This window comes from Manis javanica, chromosome 16 (genome assembly GCF_040802235.1).
Source record: "Manis javanica isolate MJ-LG chromosome 16, MJ_LKY, whole genome shotgun sequence".
Taxonomy (NCBI): domain Eukaryota; kingdom Metazoa; phylum Chordata; class Mammalia; order Pholidota; family Manidae; genus Manis; species Manis javanica.
Window position 1 is genome coordinate 35107000 of NC_133171.1, and position 27662 is coordinate 35134661.

Consider the following 27662-nt stretch of genomic DNA (forward strand, 5'->3'; position numbering starts at 1 on the left):
GAAGGACCTGACTGGCCATTGAACATGGAGGAAGGGGGTCATGAGCCAAGGATCATGTGACCTCCAGAAGCTGAGAATGGCCCTCAGTTTACAGCCAGCTAGAAAATGTGGGGACCGTGGTCCTTCAAAGAATTGAATTCTGCCAGTAGCCAGAATGAACGGGAAATAGATTTCTCTAGAGACTCCATAAAGGTGTGCATCCTTGCTACCCTGAATTTAGTCCATTGAGACCCATGTTTTACATCTGTCCTAGAGACCTGTTTTAAGGCACTGTTTGGTGATTTGTTGTGTGTCAATGGAAAACTAATGTAATTTCCTTTAAATTTTTTCCTTTAGTGAATGCTTATTCATCTATCTAATCTTACAATTTTTCAATAGAAAAATGGAGATACATTATATAAACAGACAATTCATAATGGGCTGAGTTACAATAAATAATACAATGATTTAGATGTAAAAGTATATTAGTATTTTAAAATATGAGATTATAAATAATATAAATTAGATGCAATTTTCAAATAAGGAATTATTTACTTTTTACCTTGTAAATTAAAGTTAAAAATTAATTTGTTTTCTTCATGAAACTAGCTTCAGTTTGATTTGGTGTTTTAAAATATTTTTGTTTGGTGACTTCTATCATATATAAAATTTCAAAAATACAGTTTTCAGATTTCTCTGTAAAATGGTGCCTAAATTCTGTTCAGCAATGAATCAGCTATGAAGGTCTTTGAAAAACCCAGTTTCAGTTTTCTTCTTAATGAGAAATTCACCAGTTTGTTTTGAGTTACACAGTGACATTCCATGTACCCAAAAAGTATGGTATACATTTTTTAGGTTTTCAGAAGATCAGAGCTCATTTTAGAACAACTCTGGTATTATTTGGAAATTTGTTTTTCAAATGCAATCAGTTTCCAGGTTTACATATGTGTATATCTTTATGTTCCTTTTAACTCAATAATATATTTCACGTGCATGATCCTCACTTTACTCGCTGATGTAAAGGGGCAGGTTATTTTCCCCAGGATTTGGGGATTCAGGGTGGTTACATGACTTTCCCAGGATGTGGTACTGCGGAAACTGAGCCTGGGTCTCTTAATCCCGCCGTCCTTCTTGTCCTCTGGGTTTTTAGGTATGTTATTGTAATTTGCTAAACATTTGTCTTTTTGTTTTTGTCCTGAAAAAATGATACTCTTACAATAGTAAAATTGTTTAGAATATCTTCTTGTCCTTTGAAAAATGTTAAGATGCTTTTAGGTACTGAAGAGATGCCAATAAAATGCAGCAATTTGCAAGAGTCCCCAGATAGCTTTTCCTTCTCAAGATATCCTTGGTCTCTGCAACTTATTATGTCAAACTGTGACATTTTCTGTTGTATGTAAATATGAGTAGCCCAAAAATATTCAAAGCCTTTTCTACTGAAATTATGTGTCTTTGAGTAATTTGGGTCCAGTTCCCTGTGGGTCCTGGTCTGTAGGCTAGGGAGAATATATTCGTCTAATGTTACTTAGGTTATTTTTTTTTCCCCCTTAAAGATATAAGGGAGTAGTAAAACTGGTAATTTCCTTATTAAGGGTTTAGTGTAAGTACTTCTGTATTGGTTTCTTTCAGGTCTGGCAGCTTATGATTGTGAGTTACTTCTCTTTGGAGTTACTTTACCACCAAGTAATCTTTTGTGTTTCATAATGGTCTGCTGGTTAGTGTGGAATTTTTAAAACAGGATTGAAAAACACTGTGAGGTTCAGCTGCAAATACATTTGATCCTTTTGGGCATACCTTTCTGAAAGAATAGTGACAATATTTAAAATGTTCAAAAAAGCAAAAATCATTGTAGCATTTTTCTTTAATCCAGGTCAGCCAAAGGTGAAAAGGCAAAGGTCATAAATGAGGAGCAATGCACACTTGCTGGCACCCCGCTAACGGGAAGCCTTAGATTGCCAGAGTTATCTTGGATACAGTGGAAACATTTGGAGATCAGGGTAGAGAAAGGCGAGGTGGAAAGACAAAAAAAGATATCCTCAAAATGGAGAAAGAGGACAAATTTTGAGACATGGAAGAGAATTGACTTACGTACTTCACAGTGTTCCACAGTCAAGGAGGAGCTGTGAAGACAGTGGTGAAAATTTGTTCATTAGAGTATCTGCACTGAGCTAAACACTTTTGAGAATTAATTGATAATGTACCAATCCTAGGAGGTAGGTTTGATTATCTGTCCCGTGTATAAAATGGGGATACTGAAATTCCACATTTTAAAAACTCATCAGCCTGGAGCTGATCAGCTGAGTCCATAATCATTGTAATCTTTGTAGCTAGTAAGAATTATACTTACAGCATATGTGTTTTTCTTCATTGAATATTTAGGAATGAATAAATCACTTCTTGATATAATAGAAGAAAAACAATGTGCTTTTAATATTTTAGTACCTGTATGCTGTCAGATCTCTCTACCACTATGTGGAAAAGTTGAACATTTTTATTTTAAAGCATCATTAATGGATTAGATTTGCTTTTAGTACATTTAAAATATTACATTACTTAAAAGCAGATTTGATCCAAGATGCTCTAATTTGAGGACCAAGGGAAGTGCATTCATTGCATATGGGAAAGTATAAAGTGATAATTTTTATTTTCTAAGTCATGTATAATGTATATATTTCCTTCATTGAAAAGTGCTCTTTAGGAAGTAGGGGTCAAACCCTTTATTGTAAGTTTTGTATTTTTATTCTTAATGACATTTTTGTTGCATAGCAATTGTTTAATGGTTATAGAGAAGCTTCTGGAACATTTTTTCATGTCAACATTCTTTCACCACAGCAGTATGCAGGCTTTTCCAATTGACTTTCTGCTCTTCCTCAAGTCCAAACTGAAATCACAAAAGTGGAAGAAATATATCCCTTTACTCTTACCAAATAAAATACTTGTCTCTTTACTTACACATTTTCAGTTGCCTGAACCCAAAACCACACAGGCTGAAAATGAAATATAAAACAGTATGCTTGGAAAAACATTTGCTCTATGAAGTAATTGTTACTGAATACTTTTTGATCAAGAAACTGGTAAATTTCAAATGGCGTTGAATAATTCTGCTGATGTAAAATCGACAAAAGGTTAGCACATTTCAATAAACAAGAGCCCAGGAAAATATGATCTGGGGGAATTTTATAGACTAATATAGCTCTGAATTTATGGGAATTTTATCCCATGCAAGCTCATGGTATTATGCTACTTTTGCCAAGAATTGGTTTTGTAAGTCAGTTTTCCTTTTTGTTTTTTAGTATTATATAGCTTTATATATTTTTTGCTTGATATTTGTAAAATACATAATAATTCTTGGTATAATTGGACATAAAAAATCTTATGATTCCTTTTCATATCAATGAAATGTATTTTAACATTTTACTACCTTAAGACAGAGACAATAGGAAAAGGGTTCTTTTTTCCTAATACAGAATCCCCTCAAAGTACTCTCAATATCTGATATGTTGAAATAATGTAAGATTTGTGGCTATGTCCAAAGATTTTCACCTTTGGCTGACCTGGATTATAGAAAAATGCTACAAAGATTTTTGCTTTTTGAATATTTTAAATATCGTCACTATTCTCTCAGAAAGGTATGCCCAAAAGGATCAAATGTATTTGCAGTTGAACCCCACAGTGTTTTCAATCCTGCGTTATTCAAGCTCAATCTTAGAATTATTCAGATGAAAGGGTGTTGAATGCAGTCCAGGGAATGAACGGTCAGGGCCCTCAAGGATTCCTGGGGGGTCGAGGCAGTGTGCTGCTCAGGGATGCCTGGGGATAATTCTGTTTTTTCCCCAGAGTGAGAATATAGCCTTGTTGCTAGGGCGATTGGCTCCAGAAACAGGACTAGAGTCAGGTATCTCTAATTCCTACAAATATCGCAGGTTGTGAATTGGCATAGGGACTTGCGGAGTGACAGAACCCTGAGTAATAAAAGACTGTGTGCGGCAAGAAATTCTGCTTCTCAGGTCTGACAGCATCATGAGCAATTGCATGACTCCTTTAGGAATTCCTGGGGCCAAGAGACACTGCATTCACATAGGTACACCAGTTTCAGCTTAGAACAATGTATGGCCGGTTTACATCTGATAATATTTTATAGACAGACACTTGATTTAAATTTAGAACTTAATCTAAACGTTTAGTGAGTTGGTGTGTGTGTGTGTATTTGAATGAGAGTTGGTTACAGGTAGTTTCATGCCAACTATTGAAATGGAGGCCTTTATTTTAACAACTTGATCTTAATTGACTGCACTGTGAATATGCATTTTCTGCTTCAGTTCATATCTATTATACTCATAATTCAATTACTTCTGCTTGGTGTTTTAGAGTGCTTATAGGGTATACTGTACTCATTTTATAATACTTTAAAATTTTATGTTGTTTTATATTATGCTCTAGTATGGTTATGTGTTTTTAACTCGACTGAGCCCCTTGTTAAGTCATTGCTCACAACTTTTGTTCTCTCCAAAGATTGTAACCCCGTGGAAAACCAAGTTGAGCCAAATAGAATCAAATTGACTTCCACTTTATGTTTCAAGTTTAGAATTTAAAACTGGAACTATGTGTATCCTGCACTATAATTGTGACTAACACATTGATCGGTATTGTATTAATAAAGTCAAAATGTGGAAATCAAAACAGTGGAGACCCCCCAGAACAGAAGGTGCTGATCTCGTCGGCAATGGCCTCTCTCCCCCTGGCCCTGGTTTCCTGAGAGGCACTGCTGCCCTTTGAAAGCCCTGAGAATGCAGAGGGCTTTCAAAGAAACACTGATAGGGCCTCATTTCCTTGTCTTTCTAGTTTCCTTTTCTGCCAGAGCCAATACAAATGTACAAAAACAAATGATGTTAACTATTTAAACTGAAGTGTCATCAAGAAAAGAGCTAAGAAAAATGAATAAGTGAAAATTAATTATACCAGCACTGTTTGTTTTGGGTGATTAGTGATCATTTTGATAATTGCATTGAATCACTGATAATAGGTCTGCTTTCCCATGAATGAAAGTGCTACTGTTATTCTCAAATTTATAAATTAACATTAATTTTCTCTGAATCTTACCTAGCGATTCAGACTCCTTTTGTCTCTCCACAAACCGTGGTGTTCATATTCTTCCCGATTTTGTCAGCAAGGGATCATTGGGAGAAAATTGCCATATCTTCCACCAGAGGTTAGATTCTTGGGTGTTCAGAATTCAGTTTGGAGGAATTGATTGGTGATTGGTTTCATTAGTTTTTAATTATGGTTGTGAGATGGTGAAGGCCTTTGGAACTGTTGTACTGAAGCTGAGCCCCTATTATTTGACAGGTTTTCTTGCATTATTGATTGTAAGTTACATAAATATGTTCAAACGAAATATCCTTGTTTTATCACTTTTGTTGGTCTGAAAGAAGAACTAAGGTTAATATCTTCATATTTTCTCTTCTAGAAAGCCTTTTTAAAAAACATTACCAAAAACCCAGTTATGACCTATGATTCTCTAATGATACCATCTACAATTTTTTAAATTAAAAATCTCCTTTCTTTCTTTTTAGGGAATCCCAGGATTTCCCGGAAATCAAGGATTACTGGGACAAAAGGTGAGTTTTCATGAAAGTTGAAGATTTTGGCCTGAATCTGCCGATTAACAGGGTTAAGTGGTGATGTGTCTTCATATAGTATACAATTTTACCACATTCTTGGTAACAGTTAATTGTTCAAATATGACATAATTTCAGATGCTACTATTTTGCCCTCATAATTATTTTTTGTTATTTTATACAGATAATGTGAATTTATATACAGGCTTTTACTTGGTTCCTTCTGTGTTTTGTGCTCTTAGCCTATCCTTTTGGGATAATTTTAGTACTAACTGAATTATATCTTTAGAAGTTCCTTTAGTACAGTCATCTTGGTAATAAACTTCCAGTTTTTATTTAATTACAAATATATTTTACTCTTGCTTTTGAGGTAGTTTTGTAGGGTATACAGCTCAAGGTTGCTATTTTCTGTTAATACATTGAGGGTTATCTTTTATTGTCTCCTGACTTCCATTGATAACTATGAAAAAATCTGCTCTGATCTAAGTATCATTTTTTGTAAATGATCTGCCCTTCCTTTGGAATTCTATAAAGGTATTTTGTTTTTAGTGTTCTTAAAACCCACTAGAATGTATCTAAATGTGGATTTCTCTTTATTCATCCTGGTGGAAATTCATTTTGCTTCCTGGATCTGTGGAATTATTTCCATTACTCTGGAAGATTTTAGCCATTATCTCTCTGTTACATCTATTCTATTCTCTCTGTTCCCTCTTCCTGGAATTCTAGATAGATGTATTTTAATCTTTCTATTTTTATCTTCTGCATCTCTAAACGACTTTTATTTTTTATATCCTTGATTCTTAATATTCTAGTTAAATTTTTTGGATATATTTTCCGGAGGACTTATTTTTTCGTTTACTATGTCTAATCTGCTGTTGAAACCATCAATTGATTTAAAAAATTTTTTAAAAAATCAAATTTCTAATTTCCAAAAGTTAAAATTTTAAATGACATCTTTTTATTTTTCATAGTCTCTTGTTTTATTTTCAGTCCAAACAGTCTTTCGTGATTCTATTTTTTGATTTGTTTCATATGTAGTCTGCAATTCCTTTGCTAACACGATTCCAATATATGCAGATAGTTGTTAGTCCTGCTAACTCTCGTTCTTGTGGCTTGCTGCCTCCTCTTTATTTATTGTTGATTTTGAGCTCATTGCTTTGTCTTAGTTGGTGGGAGTCCTGTGAGCCTAACTGGGGCTTGAAGAGCTGCCTGCTGCTGGTAGCCGTGGCTGCTGTTTCAGAGTATATAGCATATTCTATACTGTACACTATGCATATTCAGAGTATAGTATATTCTCAGCCCTCTTCGAGAGTCCTGAGTCATCATAGGTATGAAATATTGCTGCCCTTTTCCCATGATGGGCACCACGGTCAGCTTCCCAAGAGCTGTGCATGTGTTCAGACACCTCGAGGCCTCTTGGCTCCTGCATCTCTATCTCTGGCAGGCTTTGGGCACAGTTCCAAATCCTGAAAAATATAGCCCCAACCCATAGTATATTTTATTAAAATAAGAGATTTTTTGAAGACTTTTCCTGTTTCTTAATGTGATCAGCACTTTCCCACAGAGGTTGCTCTTTCCAAGGTTTTTTGTTCTGGATTCAGAGAATCCCTTGGAGCATCTGGTCAGCAACAATGCCAGAAATCGAAGTCCAAATGATATTATCATGTACCTGCATTTTTCTTAACTTGTGTTCACTCTCATAACTCTTCAACTATGACAAATAAGATTGTTTAGCCCCGGTTGTCTCACCTCAACAACCCTGTGTGAATGGCTAGGTATTCTTTTGAAAGAATGGCAGAGTCCCTCTTGGTTTCCTAATGAAGATCTTTGACTTAGTAATCCATAGACCCTAGGCGCAGGTCTTTAAGGTTTTAGATTCTTGGTTTTTCTACCTTGGGTTGCTCCTGTCTTATAGTAGAGGAAGGGAAGGCAGACACCCTGGGTACATTGGTATTGACTTTTCATTCCATAATGGTTTGGTGGGAAATTTATGGAAATGAATCAATAATTTACAATGTTAAATGTGACCTGTATTTGATTTTTAGGGAGAGATTGGGCCTGCAGGACCACTAGGGAAAAAAGGAGCTCCAGGGATACCTGTATGTTAATATCATTATTATTTATTATCAGTTTGATATATTGTTACATCGTACTAGGAGTTTTTATTCTGGAGATCACATCCAGCAATGATATTTTTGGAGTCCACAAATTCCATCTATTTTATGAAAAAAGATTATATTTATGTCCATTTTTCTAACAAAGTCCAGATTTCTTTAGATTCTCAGAAAACTGGCCACCCAAAGAAAGATCAGGGACTCTTACTCTTGACAAACCAGACAACAAATATTCTAGCTATTCGTCACAAACAAAATACCCAAATGTCATGAAAAAGTCTAAAAAATCAATGGTTATTCTTTTTTCATTAAAAAAAATTACAAATTTATTACTCTAACGAGAGAGCATATATTCAGAAGAGGTAGTATAGGAAGGTCCTAAATAAGTGAACAGTTTGGAAGTTTTGGGAGTGAAACGTTACATGTGAGTCTGATATTAGAAATTATGAGACTCCTTTTGTGTGTGTAAAGATTCCATAAGAAATTCCTAAGTATATTGCTTGAAGTGATGTTGATGTTAATCTATAAATCAAATTGCCTATGTAATGGCTTTTTCTTTAAATAAAACTGATCACTTTCATGTTTGATAGTTTATGACTTCTCATTTAATCACATGAGTTAAAAAACCAAATGTTTTACCCAGTGCTTTGAAAGATTTGGTGAATTTGCATGTAAGAATAAATAGGAAAAAATATTGTCCATTAGATATGAATTCAATTTTGGGGAGATGTAGAAGAAGATTTTCCCTTTGAAATGAAATATTCTTCCTCTGCCCTCCACCATTACTACCAAGCTATTTTTTCATTGAAATAGTAAATTACACTTGGTTATTTATTGGTGTCTAAATTAACCTCCAGAAAATGAAGGTATTGAACTTCAAGAATATCTATATTTAACATTTCTAATGTTTTATACATTATACGATAAACTAGTATGTTTTACATTTTATAGTTGCAATAACATCCTAAATTGGCAGCAAAGCACATAGTAGTGATGACATGGTATGTTCAATGTGGCCACATTGAGATTATGTTTTCTGATAATAGTAATTGAATGTTTTTTTGCTCACCACATTTTCTTTGCTATTTTTAAGAGAAAGTACATGTTTTTAATATATGTAATGGTATTGAGAGTGGAATTTAAGTTAAATCGGTTCCTTGTTGCTAGAATAGTTATCATTGTCTTATTTTGAATCTTATGGTTAGTTAAAAGTATGGCTATTTTATAACTTGAAGAGAGATTATTATATTCAGAGAATTATTAGGTTGTAACTTTCAAAATATTCTTCAAGAAAATAGAAATTGTAAGTAAAATTGGCAAAGATAATATCTATGAAGAAACCTAATTCTTAGCCATCATGACAAAAGAAAGAAAGTATGATGCAGAAAAACAATTAACGTTTGTCACTGTCTTATATTAGCCACCCAGTAATTGTTGCTATTTGTTGGTTGTATGACCAACCAAGTTATCAGGGTTTTGCTGGCCTTCATGCTATCTGCATAGTTTGATTCTTTGTTATCCTTTATTTGGATGTACGTAGGCAACTTTCTCAAATAGTGCATTATTTTTTGGTGGATTAATTATTATGAGAATATGTAATTTGGAAATAGATTTAGAATTTCATAATGCTCTTCTCTAAATTACTTTTGAAATTCCCACTTAAAAATGTAGGGTTTGATGGGAAGTGATGGCTTACCTGGTCAACCTGGAACACCAGGATCTAAGGTAAATAAAAAAAATTAATTAGAGTGAGAAGTTTGTGAAAAATGACCTCTATGTACATCAGTAAGTTTTAACTATACTGATTTTATTTTGTATGTGGTTTTAATTCTGTAAACAATCAGTTGTAAGAATGAAATCTTAGGCAAAAACTAAGCATATTAAACAAGCTAATGTAATGCAGATCTGGTTTAAATCAGACAAAGTCCAGAATTCCTCAGTACTCAGTCCCCTCCTCCCTTATTGGCGTCTCCGAGTATACTGCGGAGTATGTTCTACAGAGTTCTGTGGGGTGGGTGCCAAACCCACCAATCTCCAGTGTTAGTCATTATGACTGAGGATAACTTTACCAACTTTCAAGTCCTCTTCTTGGTATTTTTATTTAGTGAAATGTATATGGAATTTTTATTTGCAAAATGCCTTGCAGTGAGTTTCATTAGGCAGTCCCTCCCTTAGGACTGTGGGTAAGAGAGCATGTTATGTTTACTTTAAAACTTAAAAAAAGTAAACTACACTCGACAAATGTATTTAGGATGTCAGGTTATTCTCAAGGTAGAACTGAAACTGTTTGAATTTCATAATGCTCTTCTCTAAATTACTCTTGAAATTCCCACTTAAAAATGTAGGGTTTGACCGTTTTCTACGTGTATGGGATCCCACACTAAGAGAATTTTTTTTTCTTGTTTTATTAGAGGATCAAATCAAGTACATTATGGATAGACTCAAGAAACTATTCTCAACTACATAATGAGTAGGTTCTAGGACAACCTTCCAAAAGGAAGTGATAGAATCACTGTTTTAAAAGTATTCAATTTTAAGTAGACATTATCCCAGGAGAATAGAGCCGGGCATACAAAATAAGTAGATGACTTAATCTACTTTTCATTTCTAAGGTACTTAGAGAAATAGATAGGATAAAGGGTCATAGGAGCCCCCAGTGATTAAGGAAAAGTAGCTATCCTTTCACCAGTGGTGGGTCCTTATGAGTCCTTGGAGCACTGGGTGTCCTGGCAGCAGTAAGTGTCTACGGAGATGGTAGACAACTCTTGAGTGACTGGGCCAACCATGTGGAGAGTCTCCATAATTTCTCCAGGTCATTTTGTAAGGAGATAGCCTTATATTCCTTAAATAACTGGGGATACAGTGGACTCTCCCAGGGTTTTCTAGATGCTCTAATAATTAAGAATGCTGCCTAAGATTTCATCAGCTGTTTAAAATTAACCACTTCTCATTTTTGGCCTGACAGTGAACTGGAGGTCAGTTAATTCTTTTAGATTTTCCATAGAACATTCTAGAACAATGTATTTGTGGCGGCCACCACTTGAGTAGATTATGCTGCTATGGCTGGGGAGGCAAGTGGATGTTGCCAGCATCAGAGTTATTTTTTCATGAATTACTATAAAATTTGGTTTCCCTCATCTTATACTTGTACAATTATTTTGTTAAAAATAGATTTAAGATGTTAAAATTGTACCTTTTTAATGCAGTCTTTTCAATGAAACATTTCCACTTCCTTTCATGCAGTATATTAGCTCAGGTGTTGGAATCTTTTTCTGCAAAGGACTAGATGAGTGTGTTTTATTTAGTCTTTGGAGGCCATAGTTTACTTACCTCTATATTAGCTTACCTCTGCCAGTTTTGTCAACTAATATTTATGCTTTCAATATCAATGGTGCAATTTTTAGAGTGGGAGAAAAAAAGCTGTATTAAGCAGAAAAGGGATGAGGCTGAAACTCTGTGGTAGATCTTTAAAAAACTTATTATTTAGCTTATACCACCATTTTAAAAATAGCTGCTGAACCATAGATAAGTCTCCCATACCATATTGTATTCCAGTTTTTAAAAATATTACCTAAATGATAAGACATATTAACATAATCAAGTCATGTAACTTTCAACAAAGTCTAGTCACCTCTGAGTTTCAGCTTAATCACTTGTCATATTAGAAATTTTAAGAGACCACTCTTCCATGTTTCAATAATGTTATGTGCCAATGTTTTAATGAAGACCAACTATCACATTCACATGTTTCTTAACACAAGCAGCCTAGAAAAATTTCAGAACCTGAAAATGAAGTTGGTCTCCCTAACTTGTTAGTGAAGCCAGCGTGACTTTGGGTAATCATCACCGCCCCACTTCCGGGTGCTATACCTCTCTGTTTAATTATGGACTTTTGCCAGATACGGACTAGGTTGTGATTTCAGGTATCAAAATATATTTGAAAACCAGACCACCTTTGACAGTCTCTCCTTATTACCCAACACATGTAGTCTCTCTTTTTTATATCCAGTTCTCTCTTCTTACCTTACATTCTCTGCTTTGCCAACTTGGTCTTGCTCTCAAAGTTTCTCTCTGTTACAAGCTAAACATTTACTAATTCATACTTCTTCAGAAAAGCCACTCTACATCTGAAGCCAATTTTCTTTCCTTCAATTGCATACTGAAGGTGAGTTTAACTGAGAAATAAAATAGCACAAAGATGAAGATTCTCAACTCATAGGATGCTGTTACAATACATGGCGGAAGAATGTGTAGTAACAAGACCTAACTAATTAGTGCTGGTCTCTGAAGACTTGAATCTCTTCCCTTGCTTGGAGCTGTCAGCTTTAAAACATGCTTTTAGAAAGCTTTGTAAATCTGTGGATACGCTTCCTTGTTTAAAAGAATTTTTTCAGTAAGTAGGCTTAATACACCGAGTCTATATGTCAAATAATTGGAAAGTTGAAAATGTAAAAATTATTTTAAATATATTCCCTTAAGAGTATAAAATATATTGCAACTACATTAAAAAAATAATGTAAATGGTTTGATGCATTGACAGGGAAATAAAGGTGAACCTGGACTCCAAGGGACACCTGGGGCTCCTGGGCTCAAGGTAATAATGATTTGATGCATTTGGTAGTATTTTCAAAGAGTTATGAATTCCCCTTGTCATCTGAGATTAATAGTTTTATAACCCTAAAGAGAAAGATACTTGAAATTAGGATAACTTATTTCACAAAATTAAGTTATGCGAAAGGAATTGACTAATGTGGGTTTTCATTTCTGTGTTTTGGATACTATCCTAGTTTGGATTATAAACATATGAAATATACCTTTGGCTCAATTTTTCTAGACATGGTAAAAGTTGTGTGCTAGTATGAGCATGCTCTCTGGTCTGGAGAAGATCACTCTGGTACAGGGCTGGAAGCAAGACTGTGTGGCTCCCGCAAGTGGTATTATTTGTTTTCAGTGTGGGGACTCATAGCTGCTTTTTTCAGTTTCATCCAAACCAAGTCGTTTATGTTTATTTCTCTGGGATTTTTCAACTCTCTTTCAGGCTATAAAAATCTGGAGTAATATTCAAGAGCTCAGGAGTGGGCACAGTGAGCAAAGAAAACCAAACTTAATTTCTGCAAAGAGAGCACTCTTTAGTTAATGTGATAGTTTTGGACTAATGGTAAAACACAAAATCATGAAGCAAGTTCAAGGTTGCGTCCCATCTCTTACAGAAATTACCTATGTCACTGGCATATCATTGCTATATACTTACAAGAACTTCCTTATTTAATACTTTTAAAAAACCTTTATTTCATAAAAGAAATAATGTCTGTAGTATAATGGAGAGTGGAGAACCTGAGTTAAGCTAACTCATGGAATATTACCTGTACTGAAATAGCTCAAGAATTTGCTTCCAAGAAAATTAATTTCCATATGTATAAAGAAAAAAAATAATTGTGCATACAATTTAAGTTCAAAGAGGTTTATCCCAATGTTTGTAAATAAAAATATGAAAACTAATATTTAACAATTGAAATTTCAAATAAAAGATAGCAAATCAATACAGTCGAATACTATTCTGTAATTAAAAATAGTATTTTCTAAAATGGCATGTAAGTGGCATATAAAGAACTTCACAATATTAATACATCATGAAGTAAAAGACAAAGTTATGCATACATAGTGAGCACATTTTAGTAACTAAATTATGTGTGTTTGTGGGAGGTAGATTGAAAATATATAACAAAATAAAAATAGTAGTAAGATTTTCATTGATTTTTATTCTATTTCCTTCCAGTTTTGTAACAATAACTTCTTTAAAGTAGCAATAAAATGAGAATAAGCAATTGCAAGGAGAAACAGAAAGTGTTGGTAAATAAAACAAGAGATACCTGTGTTTATTATCTTCACTACATTATTATTTATTGTTGAAGTTATAAAATGTAAAAATAACAAATATTTATAAAAATTTTTAAATATGTGCTATCAGAAATTTTTTAACTAGCAAAGAGGAAAAAATAGCAAGTTTTATTGGGACTCCTTTAAACTTTTCATTCTTTACTATTTCTGTAATAGTAACTCTAAATATCAACAAATTTTTTAACCATTAATCTAAAATTTGAGATGTGTGTAGAGATAAAAAGACTGGTGTTATTCATAAGCAGTAGATCTTGAATCTTTATGTAATTTCTGTGTTACATAGGGAGAGCAAGGAAGAGTGGGTCCCCCAGGAGAACCAGGATACCTGGGTTTACCTGGAATTCAAGGAAAAATGGTATGCATTGTTTAGGAGCTATTTATTCATTTTTAACCAGCTATTAATGTATAGTTTTCCTTCTGTGAAAGTAGCATTGTAGTACTGATTATACTTTTAATGATAAACTAACCTATATATTTAGTGTATGTATAATGTGTTCAAACCCCTGCTAATAATGGCTGTGGCATCCTTCATGTCCCTCGATGGATTTGGTCTCCTAGATGAAGACCTTAGAAGAAGCATGGAATCAGAAAAAATAAATGTACAATTAAATAATATCCTGTAAGTTCAGATTGTTTTGCAGCCAATCCAGGAGAGTCAACAATTTTTTAGAAGTATTCAGTGTCAGGCCCTCTTAACAAAATAGGAGTGTCACTCTTATCAGAAGTCTGAAAGGATCAAAATTATACCCAGAATGTTTGACCCTGAAGTTCCTATCCATGAGATAATTGTATTACATGGAATTTCATTTAAAACTAACCTAAGGAGTTTGAACTACAAATCCTGTTTACTGATACAAACTGTTTTGGTGAGATAAGATAGCAACAGATTCTTCCTCTGTCAAGTAAAGGAGCCCTGAGCTATATAGGTATAAATATTATTATTTGTTTAGAGGTTTTAAGCAATAACTGACTGCCCATTTGTCAAAGTCCATGCCACTGCAAATAGATACATTTCAGGTTAAAAATAAACTGGCTTTGATTCTAGAAATGATACAAAACTCTTACCTGTCTGTCTTCATATCCCTTGCTTTTTAGTTAGTCTACAATTTCACTTTTTTGTTCTTCATGTATTACCTACTTGGTCCCTAGATTATAATACCCAGTATGATTCTTGCCCTAGTCAGCACTTCTGAGATGGGGCGACCCTTGTAGCAGCAATTAAGTTTTAGACTCTTAGGGAATATCAAGAAAATCTGTTGTGAATATGTATTTGGACTTAGAGAATTTTCTTGTTCAAAATCTTGCCTTTTAAAAGGAAATCTGTATTTGTTTTTTTCTGTAAACATAAAACTCTACTTTCTGTGCTTAGATAGAATGATGAGATAGAGAGGAAATTTGGGAAGAGTGTTAAAGTTCAACTCTGAACAAGTACTTACCTTTCCTGATCTGTGGGTTCAGTATCTTTAAGAACAATGAGAACATTGAACTAGCTGGTATCTGTTCTTCTAGCTGAGAAATCATAGGAAACGTTTTCCCCAAAAGTTCAATATTGAGGTGTATTTTTTTCTACAGTATCATTTCAGTGTTATCTTTCATTTGTTTCCTGTAAATCTGTGGCTATTCCTAGCTTAACGGAAGATTTTCCGTTTGATTCCATAAAACATTTGTCAATGTAAGTCCTTTCTTCTTTGTTTAATCTCAGGTTGTGATCAATATAGAAAACTTCTCTTCCTGGTAAAATAGAAATTGTAGTAAATTTTCCTTTCAAATGTAAGAACACAAAAAAGCGTTCATCTAGAACATCATTTGACATGATATAATTTTACTCTATTCCCCAAAATTGTGTTAGAGCCAAACTCTATATATAAGGCAATTGTGGGATTTACGTGAGACCATATATTTTTCTTTGCTAAAGTAAACTGTTTATTTGAAAGGATACAGAATATACTAGGTTATGATATATACTAAGCTTCCTTTTTGCAGGGCGACAAAGGAAATCAAGGTGAAAAAGGCATTCAGGTATGTTGCTGCCTTCTTCTTTCGCTGGGCAATAAAACCAGGGCTTTGTTCTTTTTAATTCTTGTATTGTTTTTTCCAGCTCCTTCCTGTTTCACCATCAATATCTAATTAATCCCAACTTTTCCCTTTGCTGCTAAACTCCTCAGGCAACATCAAACCTAACTTTAAGCCTCTTCAACATTTTACTATTGTAGAAAACTTGAGAGCCAAGTAATTTAACAAACCAAAGATACGGATTTTATGTACTTCTAATACCTATTTTTTGTCTATTTATAGTATACATGTTTCTAAAAATGATTTGAAATAGCTTATAGCTTATGACACAGATAAAGTTGATAAGAAACCATTAACACCAAACATAAGACATATTCAAACTAATAAATGGGAGAAGAATTATACCAGAAAAATTTATCAGGCTCAGGAAATCTAGGGAGGTTAGAAGGACGTTTTGTTTTAGTGCCTTAGCAACAAAAGCAAAGAGAAGACCATGCCACCTCCATGCGAGATAAGAATAGTTTCAATTCAAGTGGCTACTGAACGTGTTGTTTTGCTAACAGCATGGACCTAGAAATATGAAGCCATTAGCTGAATCAATGATATACTTAATCAGGAATAAATGATATCTGTTGGCCTTTCAATCTTCTAGACTTTAGAAATGTAAGACTTTTCCAACTAGAAATTACAATCCATAGTCCAAATAGTTTCTTGATGTTTTAACATTACAAAGCTCAGTTATAGTGGCTGAGTTTTGCCGTGGAGAATAGCTTAATGTACAAAAGAAAAAGACTTTGCAAAATTTCACTGAGTTTTAAAAGCTCTGTAATTTCTGGAGCATTAAAAGGAATTTCAAATTGAAATAATAATACAGTCAGATCTGCTAGGTTCAGACTCAACAGTTATTTTCACACAATTTTTTACTAAAGATATTTAAGCATTTCTATGATTCCTTTAATTTTGAAATTAGGAGTGAGGTAAATTTTAAGTGTCTGTAAACTCTAAACCCATATGTCCCTCAACATGTCCAAAACAGAACTTGTCATCTTTCCCTAAAAACCATCTTCTACTCATAGATACCTGGTCATAATAATTAAGAGCACCACAAAATCACCTCAGGAGAAGACATCTTGGAAGCCGTCCTTGGACTCAGTCTCTTCCTCTTTATTCACATGCAGTTTCACACCTGAGTGTCTCTTCAACTTGGCCCCTTCTCCCTGTACCCATTGTCTTAGTCATTTGCGGGCAGAGGCCCCAGGTCACCGCAGTACCTTCCTGCTTGTTCCTTGAGTCCCATCTACTCTCTTCCCCATGCTTTTCCGGCATGCAGTAACTAAGCACACATCTCCCAGAGAACCCTTCCATGGTGTCCCATACATACATTCCACGACAAAGTCTGTCCCGTCAAGTGCCTCCTGGTCTGACTGGATCTTGAGTTTCACCTCTTGCCATTCTGCCCACTGTACGCCACTCCTGCCCTGCTGCTTTAGCCAGAGGCAGTCACTTGCCTTCACCCTGTGTCTGTTCTCCTGCGCACACCCTCCTGTCTTTTCTCCTGTTGGCCACCTTTTCACTCATCAAGGCAGAATTATTTTCCCTACCTTCTCTGTCAAATGCCCCTTCCTATGTTCCAGTAGTATCCAGCCCAGACGTTGAATTGTACATTTTCATCATTCTTGATTTAGTTGCTTATCTTTCTCACCACACAGTAAGGAACTTAAAGGTGACAATGATATCTTTGTTTTGATGTCCCTAAGGGCCAGCCAATAGGTGTCACTCAATAAATACTGGGAATTCACTAAAAAAACTAAACAAATAAATCACTATGCAAATGTGATTTAAATTTTTAGTCACTAGGTGTCTCATTGATTATACTATCTAGCTATATATTTTCCTAGAAACTGCTGATTATCTTGACCAACATAGGGATGAAGTAGTGTTCAGGGTCAGGCAGAATATCTTATATATGATAGACATCCAAAAGTATTTATTGAATGGGCAAGTGCGTTTAAATCTTGATTAATTTTTTCTGTTTTTATGTGTCTTGATTTAATGATCTTCATTCAAAAACACATTTTATAGTGTTTTTGAATTAAGATATAATTAGCATATAACAATATATACTTTGAGTTGTACAACATTATTCAATGTTTGAAATACACTGTGATATGATCACAAAAAGTATAATTATCACCCATTACCATATGTAGTTACAAAATTCTCTTTTTCTTGTGATAGGAACTTTTAAGAATTGCTCTTAGCAACTTTTAAATATACAGCACAATATTCTTAACTATTGTCACCATGATGTACATTACATCCCCATGACTTACTTATTTTATAACTGGAAGTTGTAGCTTTTGACTCCCTTTACCCATTTCACCTGTACCTCATTTACTTTTCTCTGGCAACAACCACCAGTCTGTTCTCTGTGTCTGTGAGCTTGTTTTTTCTGTGTTTTTGTCTTTGGTTTGGTTTGGTATGCCTCTTCGTTTTAGATCCCACATGTAAGTAAAATCATATGGCATTTGTCTTTCTCTGTCTGACTTATTTCACTTAGTATAATGCCCTCAGGGTCTACCCATGTTGTTACAAATGGCAAGATTCTGTTCTTTTTTGTGGCTGACTAGTGTTCCATTTTATAGTTTATTTTTAATTTTTGAAAATTTGTTTAGAGAGGTCTCCTTTTATGTTATTCAGCTATAAAAAGAAAACAAATCCTGCCATTTGCAATAACATGGATAGAGCTAGAGGGTATTACACTCAATGAAATAACCAGGAGGAGAAAGACAAATATCAAATGATTTTGCTCATTTGTGGAGTATAACAACAAAGCAAAACAGAGGGAACAAAACAGCCACAGACTCCCAGAAGGGACTAGCAATTACCAAAGGAAAGGGATGGGGGAGGGTGGAGCGGAGGGAGGGAGAAGGGGATTGTGGGGCATTATGATTGGCACACAAAATATAGGCAGGTCACAGGGAAGGCAGTATAGCACAGAGAAGACAAGTAGTGACTCTACAGCATCTTACTACGCTGACAGACAGTGACTGCAGTGGGTGGGGAGGACTTGATAACACGGGTGAATGTTGAAACCACAATGTTGCTCGTGTGAAACCTTTATAAGATTGTATATCAATGATACCTTAATTTAAAAAAATTATGATCAAGGCAGTATAAAAATAAATAAAGAGGTCTCCATTTCCTCACATGCATATAGTCAACACTGAACATAATTATGTCATTGACATTAAAAAAATATTTTTTGTCTATGGTCATTGACTTTTTAAATTATTTTCATGTTCATGTGGAGTCAGCACAATATCATCAACTATCTAAAATTATTTACATGTTCCCCAAAAGTCAGTAGTTTGTTCCTTGTCTCTATCCATTTTAACTATAAGATTAAATTGATTCTCCTCTTCTTTTATTCTCTGAGAGACTAACTTCCACATCTCTAACATCATTTTACATATTTGCATCACTGCTTTTGTGACTTTTTTTCCCTAGACTGCAGGATAATGTGGAGTTTGTATTGTGCATGTGATGCCATCACAGGTATGCAAACAAATTAATACTGTTTATTACATTTTAAAGGGTCAAAAGGGAGAAAATGGAAGACAAGGGATTCCAGGGCAACAGGTATCTTTTTTCTTTGATAGAAAATGAAATAATGAATTACATGACTGGACAATGCTGAGAGACGGTTACTTAGAAATAAAAATGGGCGGAAAAAAGGGCCGACATCATGTGCATTCTAAGCATGCAAGGATGAAAATGTTAGGCAGTAGTGGTGGTAACGGGTTGCATTATACTTTTATTTTCCCCTGCTGACACTGTTGGTGGCTATGAACTTGCTTTTCCGTGCTTTTATCTGGCAAGTGAATGACTGAAGGTAGGTAGGTCCACCCATTTCTTAGTTATTTGCCAGAGGCAGCCTTAGAGTTGCAGCATCTCCTGTTTAGTCTTGATTTGCGTCTTGGATGTGAGCAGCTGAGGACGTATGGAGTGGAGGAATGCACTTGTTTCCCTCTAGTTTGTTCAGAGAGAGAATTTGCTGTGCTAGAGACTCACTAAAATGCCCTCTTGAGGTGCCGTGTCGTGGAGCTGATGCACAATACGCTTCTTTTGCTCCTTCCCGCCTTAGCTCCCCTCATTAAGCAGGGTTGCAGTGAGAGTGCCACGTGGCACGTAAGGTCAGTCAGAGCCAAACGGGACCAAAAAAGAAGAGCATTAAAGTGAAGACTTACTTACATAGCATGTTTGCTGTCACACCGGCTGCACTTGAACTCACTTCCAACTTGGCCTACACCAGAAAGGCAAGCTGTACAAGTGAGTCCTCCCAGGAGTTCAATCTCTTGAGTGTGGGTGAGAGAAGGATTCAGGAATTACACCAGTTCTGGAGATACAGGGATAAAACTGTGTAATGATGTCCTCAAGGACAGGGTGTCTGTGTCCCTTAGCTCACCTGCAGAAATCTGAGAGGTCCCAGAGGAGAGTGTTTGGAAACAGATGGCTGAAAGGTTGTCTGTGATGTAAGGTGGAAGGTGAGCTCTAGATATTAAGAAGAGTTGAGGGTTTAGAAGCTGACGAGAACAGAACTAACTGAGAGGGGAAATGGACTGAGTTTGCATGTGTACAGTTACGTCCAATCAAAGCATGTCTTTTAATTTAGCGCTGCTGCAAACCCACTTGATGACACACCCTTCGCTGCCCCAATTCCCACCCTGGCAGCACCAACCCCCTCAGATTCCCATTGTCACACAATATCTGGAAACAGCTTTCTCCACCATCTCCCTCCACCTTCACCCCTTCATCCGTCCAACCTCCTTAACCCAAGCCTTTCACCAAAAACTGTTACTAATAATACTACTCTGAGAAGAAAGAGGTTTCCTTTGGGATTTGAGCTCACAGCCTAGCTGGCTCACTGGCTTACACAGGGCGCTCTTTCCAGGGTTCCCATAACTCGTTCTTACTCCATTCTCAAGGAACAGTCAAGTCTTCTCCCTGCCCCAAGGCAGGATCTGGGTTAGACTTGTTGGAAACAGCATCTCCAACCACCAGAAGCTGAGCTTATTAGGGGTATGGTCATCCCACGCTCTTCAAGTAAACAAAGTCTTAGTCATCTGTTGTCCTACCAAGTGCTGCACGTGTGTTACGTCTACCTGATTGTTGTTCTCAGGAGATCATCTTAGCGTATATTCAGATGATAGCTGTTTTCAGTTTCAGCTCCAGTAATTCTAGTCCTGAGAAGTTCCTATTTCACCTTTCCTGTTGCACTGGCTCTAGTTATAGGATTATGTCTGGTAGGGAACCCCCCAGCATGTCTTCAGAAACCTCAATATTTAAAGAATGGCCTTACAGAGAGTGTTTTACTCACTGATCAGTTTTTACATGAAAACTGAGTTAGGGGTTTTATGTTCACATTTTAATTTGAGAATCTATCTTTCTTTACCATGCATTGATTTTTTTTCTTTCCTTTTGTCTAATTTTTATGTCCATGTTTATGGAACCTAGAAATAAATCAAATATTTAAACTCAAAATTATTTTGTGAAATGTTATACACTAAATTTTATATGAATTGCCGGACATGAATTTTTAATGTTCAAGTTGAATAATGAAATCCTACCTCTGTGTATGAAAGCCAGACCAATTTTTCCTGAGCTGGTATTGGGTGATTTTAGAGCCTGAGTGTACAATGAATTTCAAAAATGGAAAATTTAATGTCTTTCCTGAAAGTTCTTATCACCTATAATATGCCATTGGAATGAATATGTGGAAGACATGGGTGGGAAATAATTTAATAGTCTTCCAGAGGTAACCAGTGATTATAATGAGTAAGTTACATGCATGGATTCCTCAGGGTTTGTATCACTGGGGGAAAATACCACATTGTACCTCACATTGCTTCTCTAATCTGGTTCCCAGCAGTGAGTGGTTTAGGCGTAGGACGAATGAGTATTAAAAGTGCTCTGTTAATCATTTTTAATGGTAATTTACATTAGCTCATTTTGTGTCAATAATAATCAAAATTTAATTTTAAGAACACAAACTTGGAAAAACAGAATATTCATTTTATCACAAAGTAAAAGAATAAACATACCTTAACTGATTTGAGTTTTAATTTTCATTAAAATTGTAATAGTTTAAAAATTCAGGATTGAATTTAAAGAGAATTCAGGTAGAATCCCATTCTAACCTACATATATGACCTGTAACATGTAAAAACATTAATATCTAAGAATGAAAGTCATCTAAATTAGAATTTTTAAATCATCAAATTAGCATATTGCCTAGTCATTCATTTCCTTTAAAAGACAAAAAAGACCTTTTATATATGTAATTTTATCACTAATTCTATCAATTATTTTCTGAACCAAAAATTAAAGTTTGGTTAAGTATATGATAAAAGGTGCATACCACAATACTAGGACTACAGCTTGCACATTTATCATCTTTTTTTTTTTATTAATTTCAAAGGGAATTCAAGGCCATCATGGTGCACCAGGAGAGGTATGTTTATGTATTGTGCTGCTCTGTTTGGTCTTTATTGTTTGGATTTCAAATACTGTGTAAATCTAGCTATTGACATCAGACACAGAAAATGTCTTCCATGTTCATCAGTAGTCTTGAATAGTGATTTTCAGAATATATATTCATGGAATTAGGTATGAAATGTTGTGTATTTGCCTGTATTATTGGTTCTTCTTCTGGATTAAGAGCTAAATTTTTCTGCATATTTTGCAGTGAAGAATGTTATGTTTTCGTATTTGTCTCTCTAGAATTTAAACTCCTTGGGAACAGACTGTGTGGCGTTCCTCCTATCTGTGGCTCTCTACATACTGCCTATATAATATGCTCAGGAGATTGAGTGGATATTTATCGGGTTGAGTGGATGGGTGGCTGGATGAATGGATAAACGATAGTTTCACATGATATGAAACTTCCCTCGTGATCAATAACAGTGTTTCCCAGTTGTTTCCTATATAGCTTGTGTGTGTGTCCATGTGCGTGTGTATTCATCCATATTCTTAAGGACTTTTATGATGCAGTTGTAGTTTCTGAAATATTTCAATAAAAATTTTGAAGATTCCTTTTGGTTTTAGAGAGGTGAAAAGGGAGATCCTGGTGTCAGAGGTGCCATCGGACCGAAAGGAGAATCTGGGGTGGATGGGCTGATGGGGCCTGTGGGTCCTCAGGGGCCACCTGGGGAAACGGGGCCTCAGGGACCGCCAGGACTGGACGGGAAACCTGTATGTATTCTGCTTCTTTCATAGTTTTCATATTTGCATGTCTTTTTACTCGATATGTACATCTTATAACCCCTAATTATTTAATGCAGGGGAGAGAATTTTCAGAACAGTTTATTCGACAAGTTTGCACTGATGTATTAAGAGGTAAGTCTCAAACAGATTTCTAATAACATTTTTCTAATTACAAAAGTAATGCAAATACTTGGGAAAAATTGTAAAAGATGTAAGGAAGATAAGAAAATGAAGGACATTTATAAATTCTGTTTTATTCTAGGTATTTTTATAAAAATAAAATATAGGCACCCTTTTGTAATCTTTTATACAAAATTTATTATTTCACCATTCAGTAAATTTTTTTCCTGACATAATTCTGATCATTTAATCAATGAATATGGATGTCTATAATTTAATTTACCAATTTATTTTATGGGGAGCAATTTCACTTTTCCCCCTATTTTAAGCAATTGTTACAGTGAAGTTATTATACAGAGCAATGACTATTTCTATAGTTAAATTCCTAGAAGTGAAATTATTGGCCAAGGTCTGGAAAGTTTTACAAACCATTGGAGCTAATGCCCATGCACCATTTAATCCAAAGGGTGTGGGCTTTCTTTGTTTTTAAGACCAGTTACCAGTCTTACTTCAGAGTGGAAGAATTCAAAACTGTGATCATTGCCAGTCCCAACACGGTTCCCCTGGAATTCCTGGGCCACCTGGTCCCATGGGCCCCGAAGGTCCCCGAGGATTTCCTGGTTTGCCAGGAAGAGATGGTGTTCCTGGATTAATGGGTGCTCCCGGACGCCCAGGTGTCAAAGGATTAAAAGGTAAATAATTTGTGTGCACAAGCAGATGAACAACAAAAAAGTATTTTTGGTACTTATACCCTAAATTGATTTAATCGGCAAGAGTTCATCTTTGTTTTTATGTTGACAAAAGATTTTTATATCCCTAAATCTTTAATTTGTCAACTGAGTTAAAGAGCAGTTACTCTAGTTTCTGGAAGTAATATTCCAAAGTAGAGACAGAAAGATTAAAGTTATGAAGCATATGAAATTACACATTAAAAAATGTTGACAATGCATTTAGAAAATTTTACTGAGTATAAGGTCTTTCAGTAGAAAATCACAGATACCATTTCCTTTATTTTGGTTTTGGTAACTCCTGTTACCTTATTCAAAAGAATTTTTTTCTATTATAGGAAGAGTTATGTCTTGCGGCCAAACTTCCTAATAGCCTACAACTTTGCCTTTGAATGTTTATGTGAAACGTTGGTTGATAATTCTTCCCTTTTTATTTAATGGTATATGAACAATTTCGGTGTTTCATCAAAGTAATAAAAGAACAGCTATGATGAACAGGAAAAGCTAATAATCCCAAACTACTCTCCTTTCTTAATATTTAATCCCCATTCAATCTTTCTAGATCACTGATAATTTTATAAATTTTTGCTTCAAAAATTCTGTTCTGTGCTACAAAAAGGTGGTAAGCTATTTTTAAGAGATTTTTTTTCTTTCAACGTGTGTAATAATAGCTTTGAAAGAAACAATCCAGGAGGAAGTTGTTTTATAGGAAAAGTAAGCTTTCCCATCTTTGACCCTCTGCAGGCCTACCAGGAAGAAATGGGGCAAAGGGGAGCCAGGGGCCCGGGTACCGTGGAGAGCAAGGTCCTCCTGGTCCCCCAGGTGAGAGCTGATAGATGTTCATCCGTATTGCCGCGCATTTTACTCAGAGAAAAACATCATAAATCTGTGTCAAAAGATTTGAAATGAAGACGTTTGTTTCATTTTTTTGAGTGATTCCCATTTAACACAATGAGCTTTAACTACAGTTGACCCTTAAATAACACGGGTTTGAACTACTCACATTGGGATCTTTTTCAAAAGATATATTAGAAAACCTTTTGGATTTGTAACAATTTGAAAAAACATTTTCTTTTCTCTAGTTTACTTTTTCTCCCTCTTTGGTAAGACTACACCATATGTTACATATAACATACAAAATGTGTGTGAACTGTTGGCAGTACTGGTAGGACTTCTGGTCAACAGCAGGTTATTAGTAGTTAAGTTTTTAGGAAGTCAGAAGTTATACGTGGATTTTCGTTGTGTGAGATGTCAGCACCCCTAGTTCCTACTTGGTTCAAGGGTCAACTATACTGGAATTCTTTTCCTATGTTACATTCATAAATCCTTCAGGATTCTCTTTTACTTATCATTTTTCCTTAGAACACAATCCTTAAAATAGTTTTTGAATGGTTTTAGTTACCCCTGCTTATCTAGCGTGTATCATAATTTGATTGTTATGATTCTCAGGGAAGCCAACAGTTCTGAAAAGGACTCTTAAGTCAAACTCTGCGAGCTGTCATTTAACTTGGCTACGCCTCGTTTGTAAAATGCTGACAAGATGTTATCTGCATCATGACATTACCAGAAGATTAAATGAGTGAATACATGCAGTACTTTTGAACCATGCATCACACTCATAGTTACATTTTCCATGAATGTGTACTATTATTATTATTTTAAAGGTTATTACTTCATGAAGCTTTTGGGTGGATTAAATGATTTAATGCTGTTTATGTAAGACACTTAGAATTATACCTACAATTGTAGCTAAATGTTAACTAAATGTTCAGTAGTAATAGGGGAAGCAGAAAGTGTTACCAGTAGGAAGTGCCCCAAACACTGTGCTCCGCCCCCAAACCTGAATATTTCATTTTTGTTATTTTGAGTCATCAACTTTAAAATGCCAATATCCTGTTACTCTCCTATCTTTGAGTGTGCTAATTGAACAAATTAGGCTATGATTAACAAATTAGTGCTAAAACACCTTGGGTATTGATCAGTATTAAACTGCAATAATGACAGTGTGTTTAGATGTGAAAACTAAAAAATATGTCTAACGAATAGTCATTTTTACGACGAACATGGCATGTATGTGACTTTTTTACAGTTTTAGCTTACTGATATATCACTTATTTATAATAATATTGGCAAAAGATATAGTTAGAAAAAGAAATAAGTTTTGGTAACTACAAATTAAAATATTTGAACACTAGCTCAATGTCTCAATCAGCAGCATGCATGTTATATTAATATAACTTAGCCTCATTTTGCAAAAATTACCGATTGCTTTTGGATCAGTTCTCAAACTGCAAGGCCTGTGAATTAGCAAGAGAAGACCCCCTCTTTTGATATTAATGCAAATATATAAAATTTTCAAGAGCACTTTTTTTTTCAGTTTAAGTGTTTTACAGAGTCAGCTGTATCACCCACCATCAGAAACCAAACTGCTCTGTTCACATATTGCTAATGTCCCATCTTAGGTCCAGAGGGCCCTCCGGGGATAAGCAAAGAAGGTCCTCCAGGAGACCCAGGTCTCCCCGGCAAAGATGGAGATCACGGAAAGCCTGGAATCCAAGGACAGCCAGGCTCCCCTGGCATCTGTGATCCATCCCTGTGTTTTAGTGTAATTGTCGGGAGAGATCCATTTAGAAAAGGACCGAACTATTAGTGTCTGATGCCTCATTCAGCAGTGCTGGCGTGGTGCTTTTCTCCTGCGGTCTCACAGTCTTATCATCTCAGGAAGATAACAGCAATAATCCTTTGAAAAGAAACTAAAGTACCTCGGTGTTTTTTATTTTTCCTTACGGAAAAATATATAAAAGGTCACATATACTGATTTTAAAGGCTCCTCGGTCATTCAGAGCCTTTAGATTGGTAGCATTAACTAAATCTCAAGGGTTCCTTATACGTCAATTCATTTTAATCAACGTTGAATATAAAACCACCATTGCCTGTTAGTCAGTTTCAGTCACTGTGAAATCTTTCACATCCAGCCTCCATGCAGCAGAGTATTTGAGTTTAATTTCATGTCTGTGTGAAGTTCATGTTTCATATCTCATTGCACGTTCTTCTACATTCCCCCAAACATGTATCTGGTCATTGGAAATAAGATCATGGCTGATACTCGAGTGGCAGAGACCAGTCATTTGCTCCAGTGTCCGTGACTATTGGATAAGGACAGTGGATGGCTGGTTGTTCACTCTTTCGAATATCACCTCTGAATGAAATTATTGTGTTTCTTGTTACATTTGCAAATCCTCACATTTGATTAATAATTATTGCTAAGAAAGCAAATAGATTACACTGGGAACAGTCAAAATTATGTAACGGTAGAAACATTTTAGAAAAAAGTTTCATTGTGTCTGGTCAATATGCTCAAAGGAAATGCAAGCTCAGAAATACTAAAAAGACTTTATTTTTCATACTGCCTTGTTTGTTGCATGACATCATTTTCCATCTCACTTATTATATGTGTATGTTCATGTATGTTAACTTTCACTGTAACAAAGCTAATGGGAATAAATGCTCTAGTGGAAAGGTAACTCCACAGATGCTACTAAGTTTTGATATTTTTTAGCAGACTTTAAAATATTACAAAGTCTTTGTGTACTGTATTTAACACTTTTATAAGGAATATGATTTGAGATATTTCATCTTTATGCTCTAAATTTTGTTACGTGCTTGTTATTCAAAGTGCAATAAAGTTTTGTACAGGCCTGATTGTAGTGTCTTTTTTTTATACTTAATTAACTGGTTATTGTGTATATGATCCATATCACATGGTCATGTATTTAATGGATGTAATTTATTAAATTATTTATCCTCTTCTTAAATAACTGGTTCATAGGAAATGAGAACTTAGATATTCAGTAGGTGTGCTAACTCACCTAAATAAGTTCCTGGCCAAGGAGTGGCTGTTGAACAAAACTGAGCCTCACTGATGT

General features: G+C 35.1%; 1 protein-coding gene across 3 annotated transcripts in view; it reads left to right on the forward strand.

Annotated features, from left to right (window-relative positions):
- Nucleotides 1–27438, forward strand: part of COL21A1 (collagen type XXI alpha 1 chain) — a 172464-nt gene extending 145026 nt beyond the window's left edge. For 2 of the 3 annotated variants that reach the window (XM_073225228.1, XM_073225227.1), the window contains 13 exons: nucleotides 5553–5597; nucleotides 7643–7696; nucleotides 9383–9436; nucleotides 12252–12305; nucleotides 13893–13964; nucleotides 15593–15628; nucleotides 19220–19264; nucleotides 22104–22136; nucleotides 22730–22876; nucleotides 22966–23020; nucleotides 23500–23700; nucleotides 24481–24558; nucleotides 26199–27438. In XM_073225228.1, the coding sequence (XP_073081329.1) occupies nucleotides 5553–5597; nucleotides 7643–7696; nucleotides 9383–9436; nucleotides 12252–12305; nucleotides 13893–13964; nucleotides 15593–15628; nucleotides 19220–19264; nucleotides 22104–22136; nucleotides 22730–22876; nucleotides 22966–23020; nucleotides 23500–23700; nucleotides 24481–24558; nucleotides 26199–26386 (1062 nt within the window). In that variant the 3' untranslated portion in view covers nucleotides 26387–27438. The remainder of the gene's footprint in view (nucleotides 1–5552; nucleotides 5598–7642; nucleotides 7697–9382; nucleotides 9437–12251; nucleotides 12306–13892; nucleotides 13965–15592; nucleotides 15629–19219; nucleotides 19265–22103; nucleotides 22137–22729; nucleotides 22877–22965; nucleotides 23021–23499; nucleotides 23701–24480; nucleotides 24559–26198) is intronic. The other variant, XM_073225229.1, reaches the window with a different exon arrangement.
- Nucleotides 27439–27662: the final 224 nt, after the last annotated feature.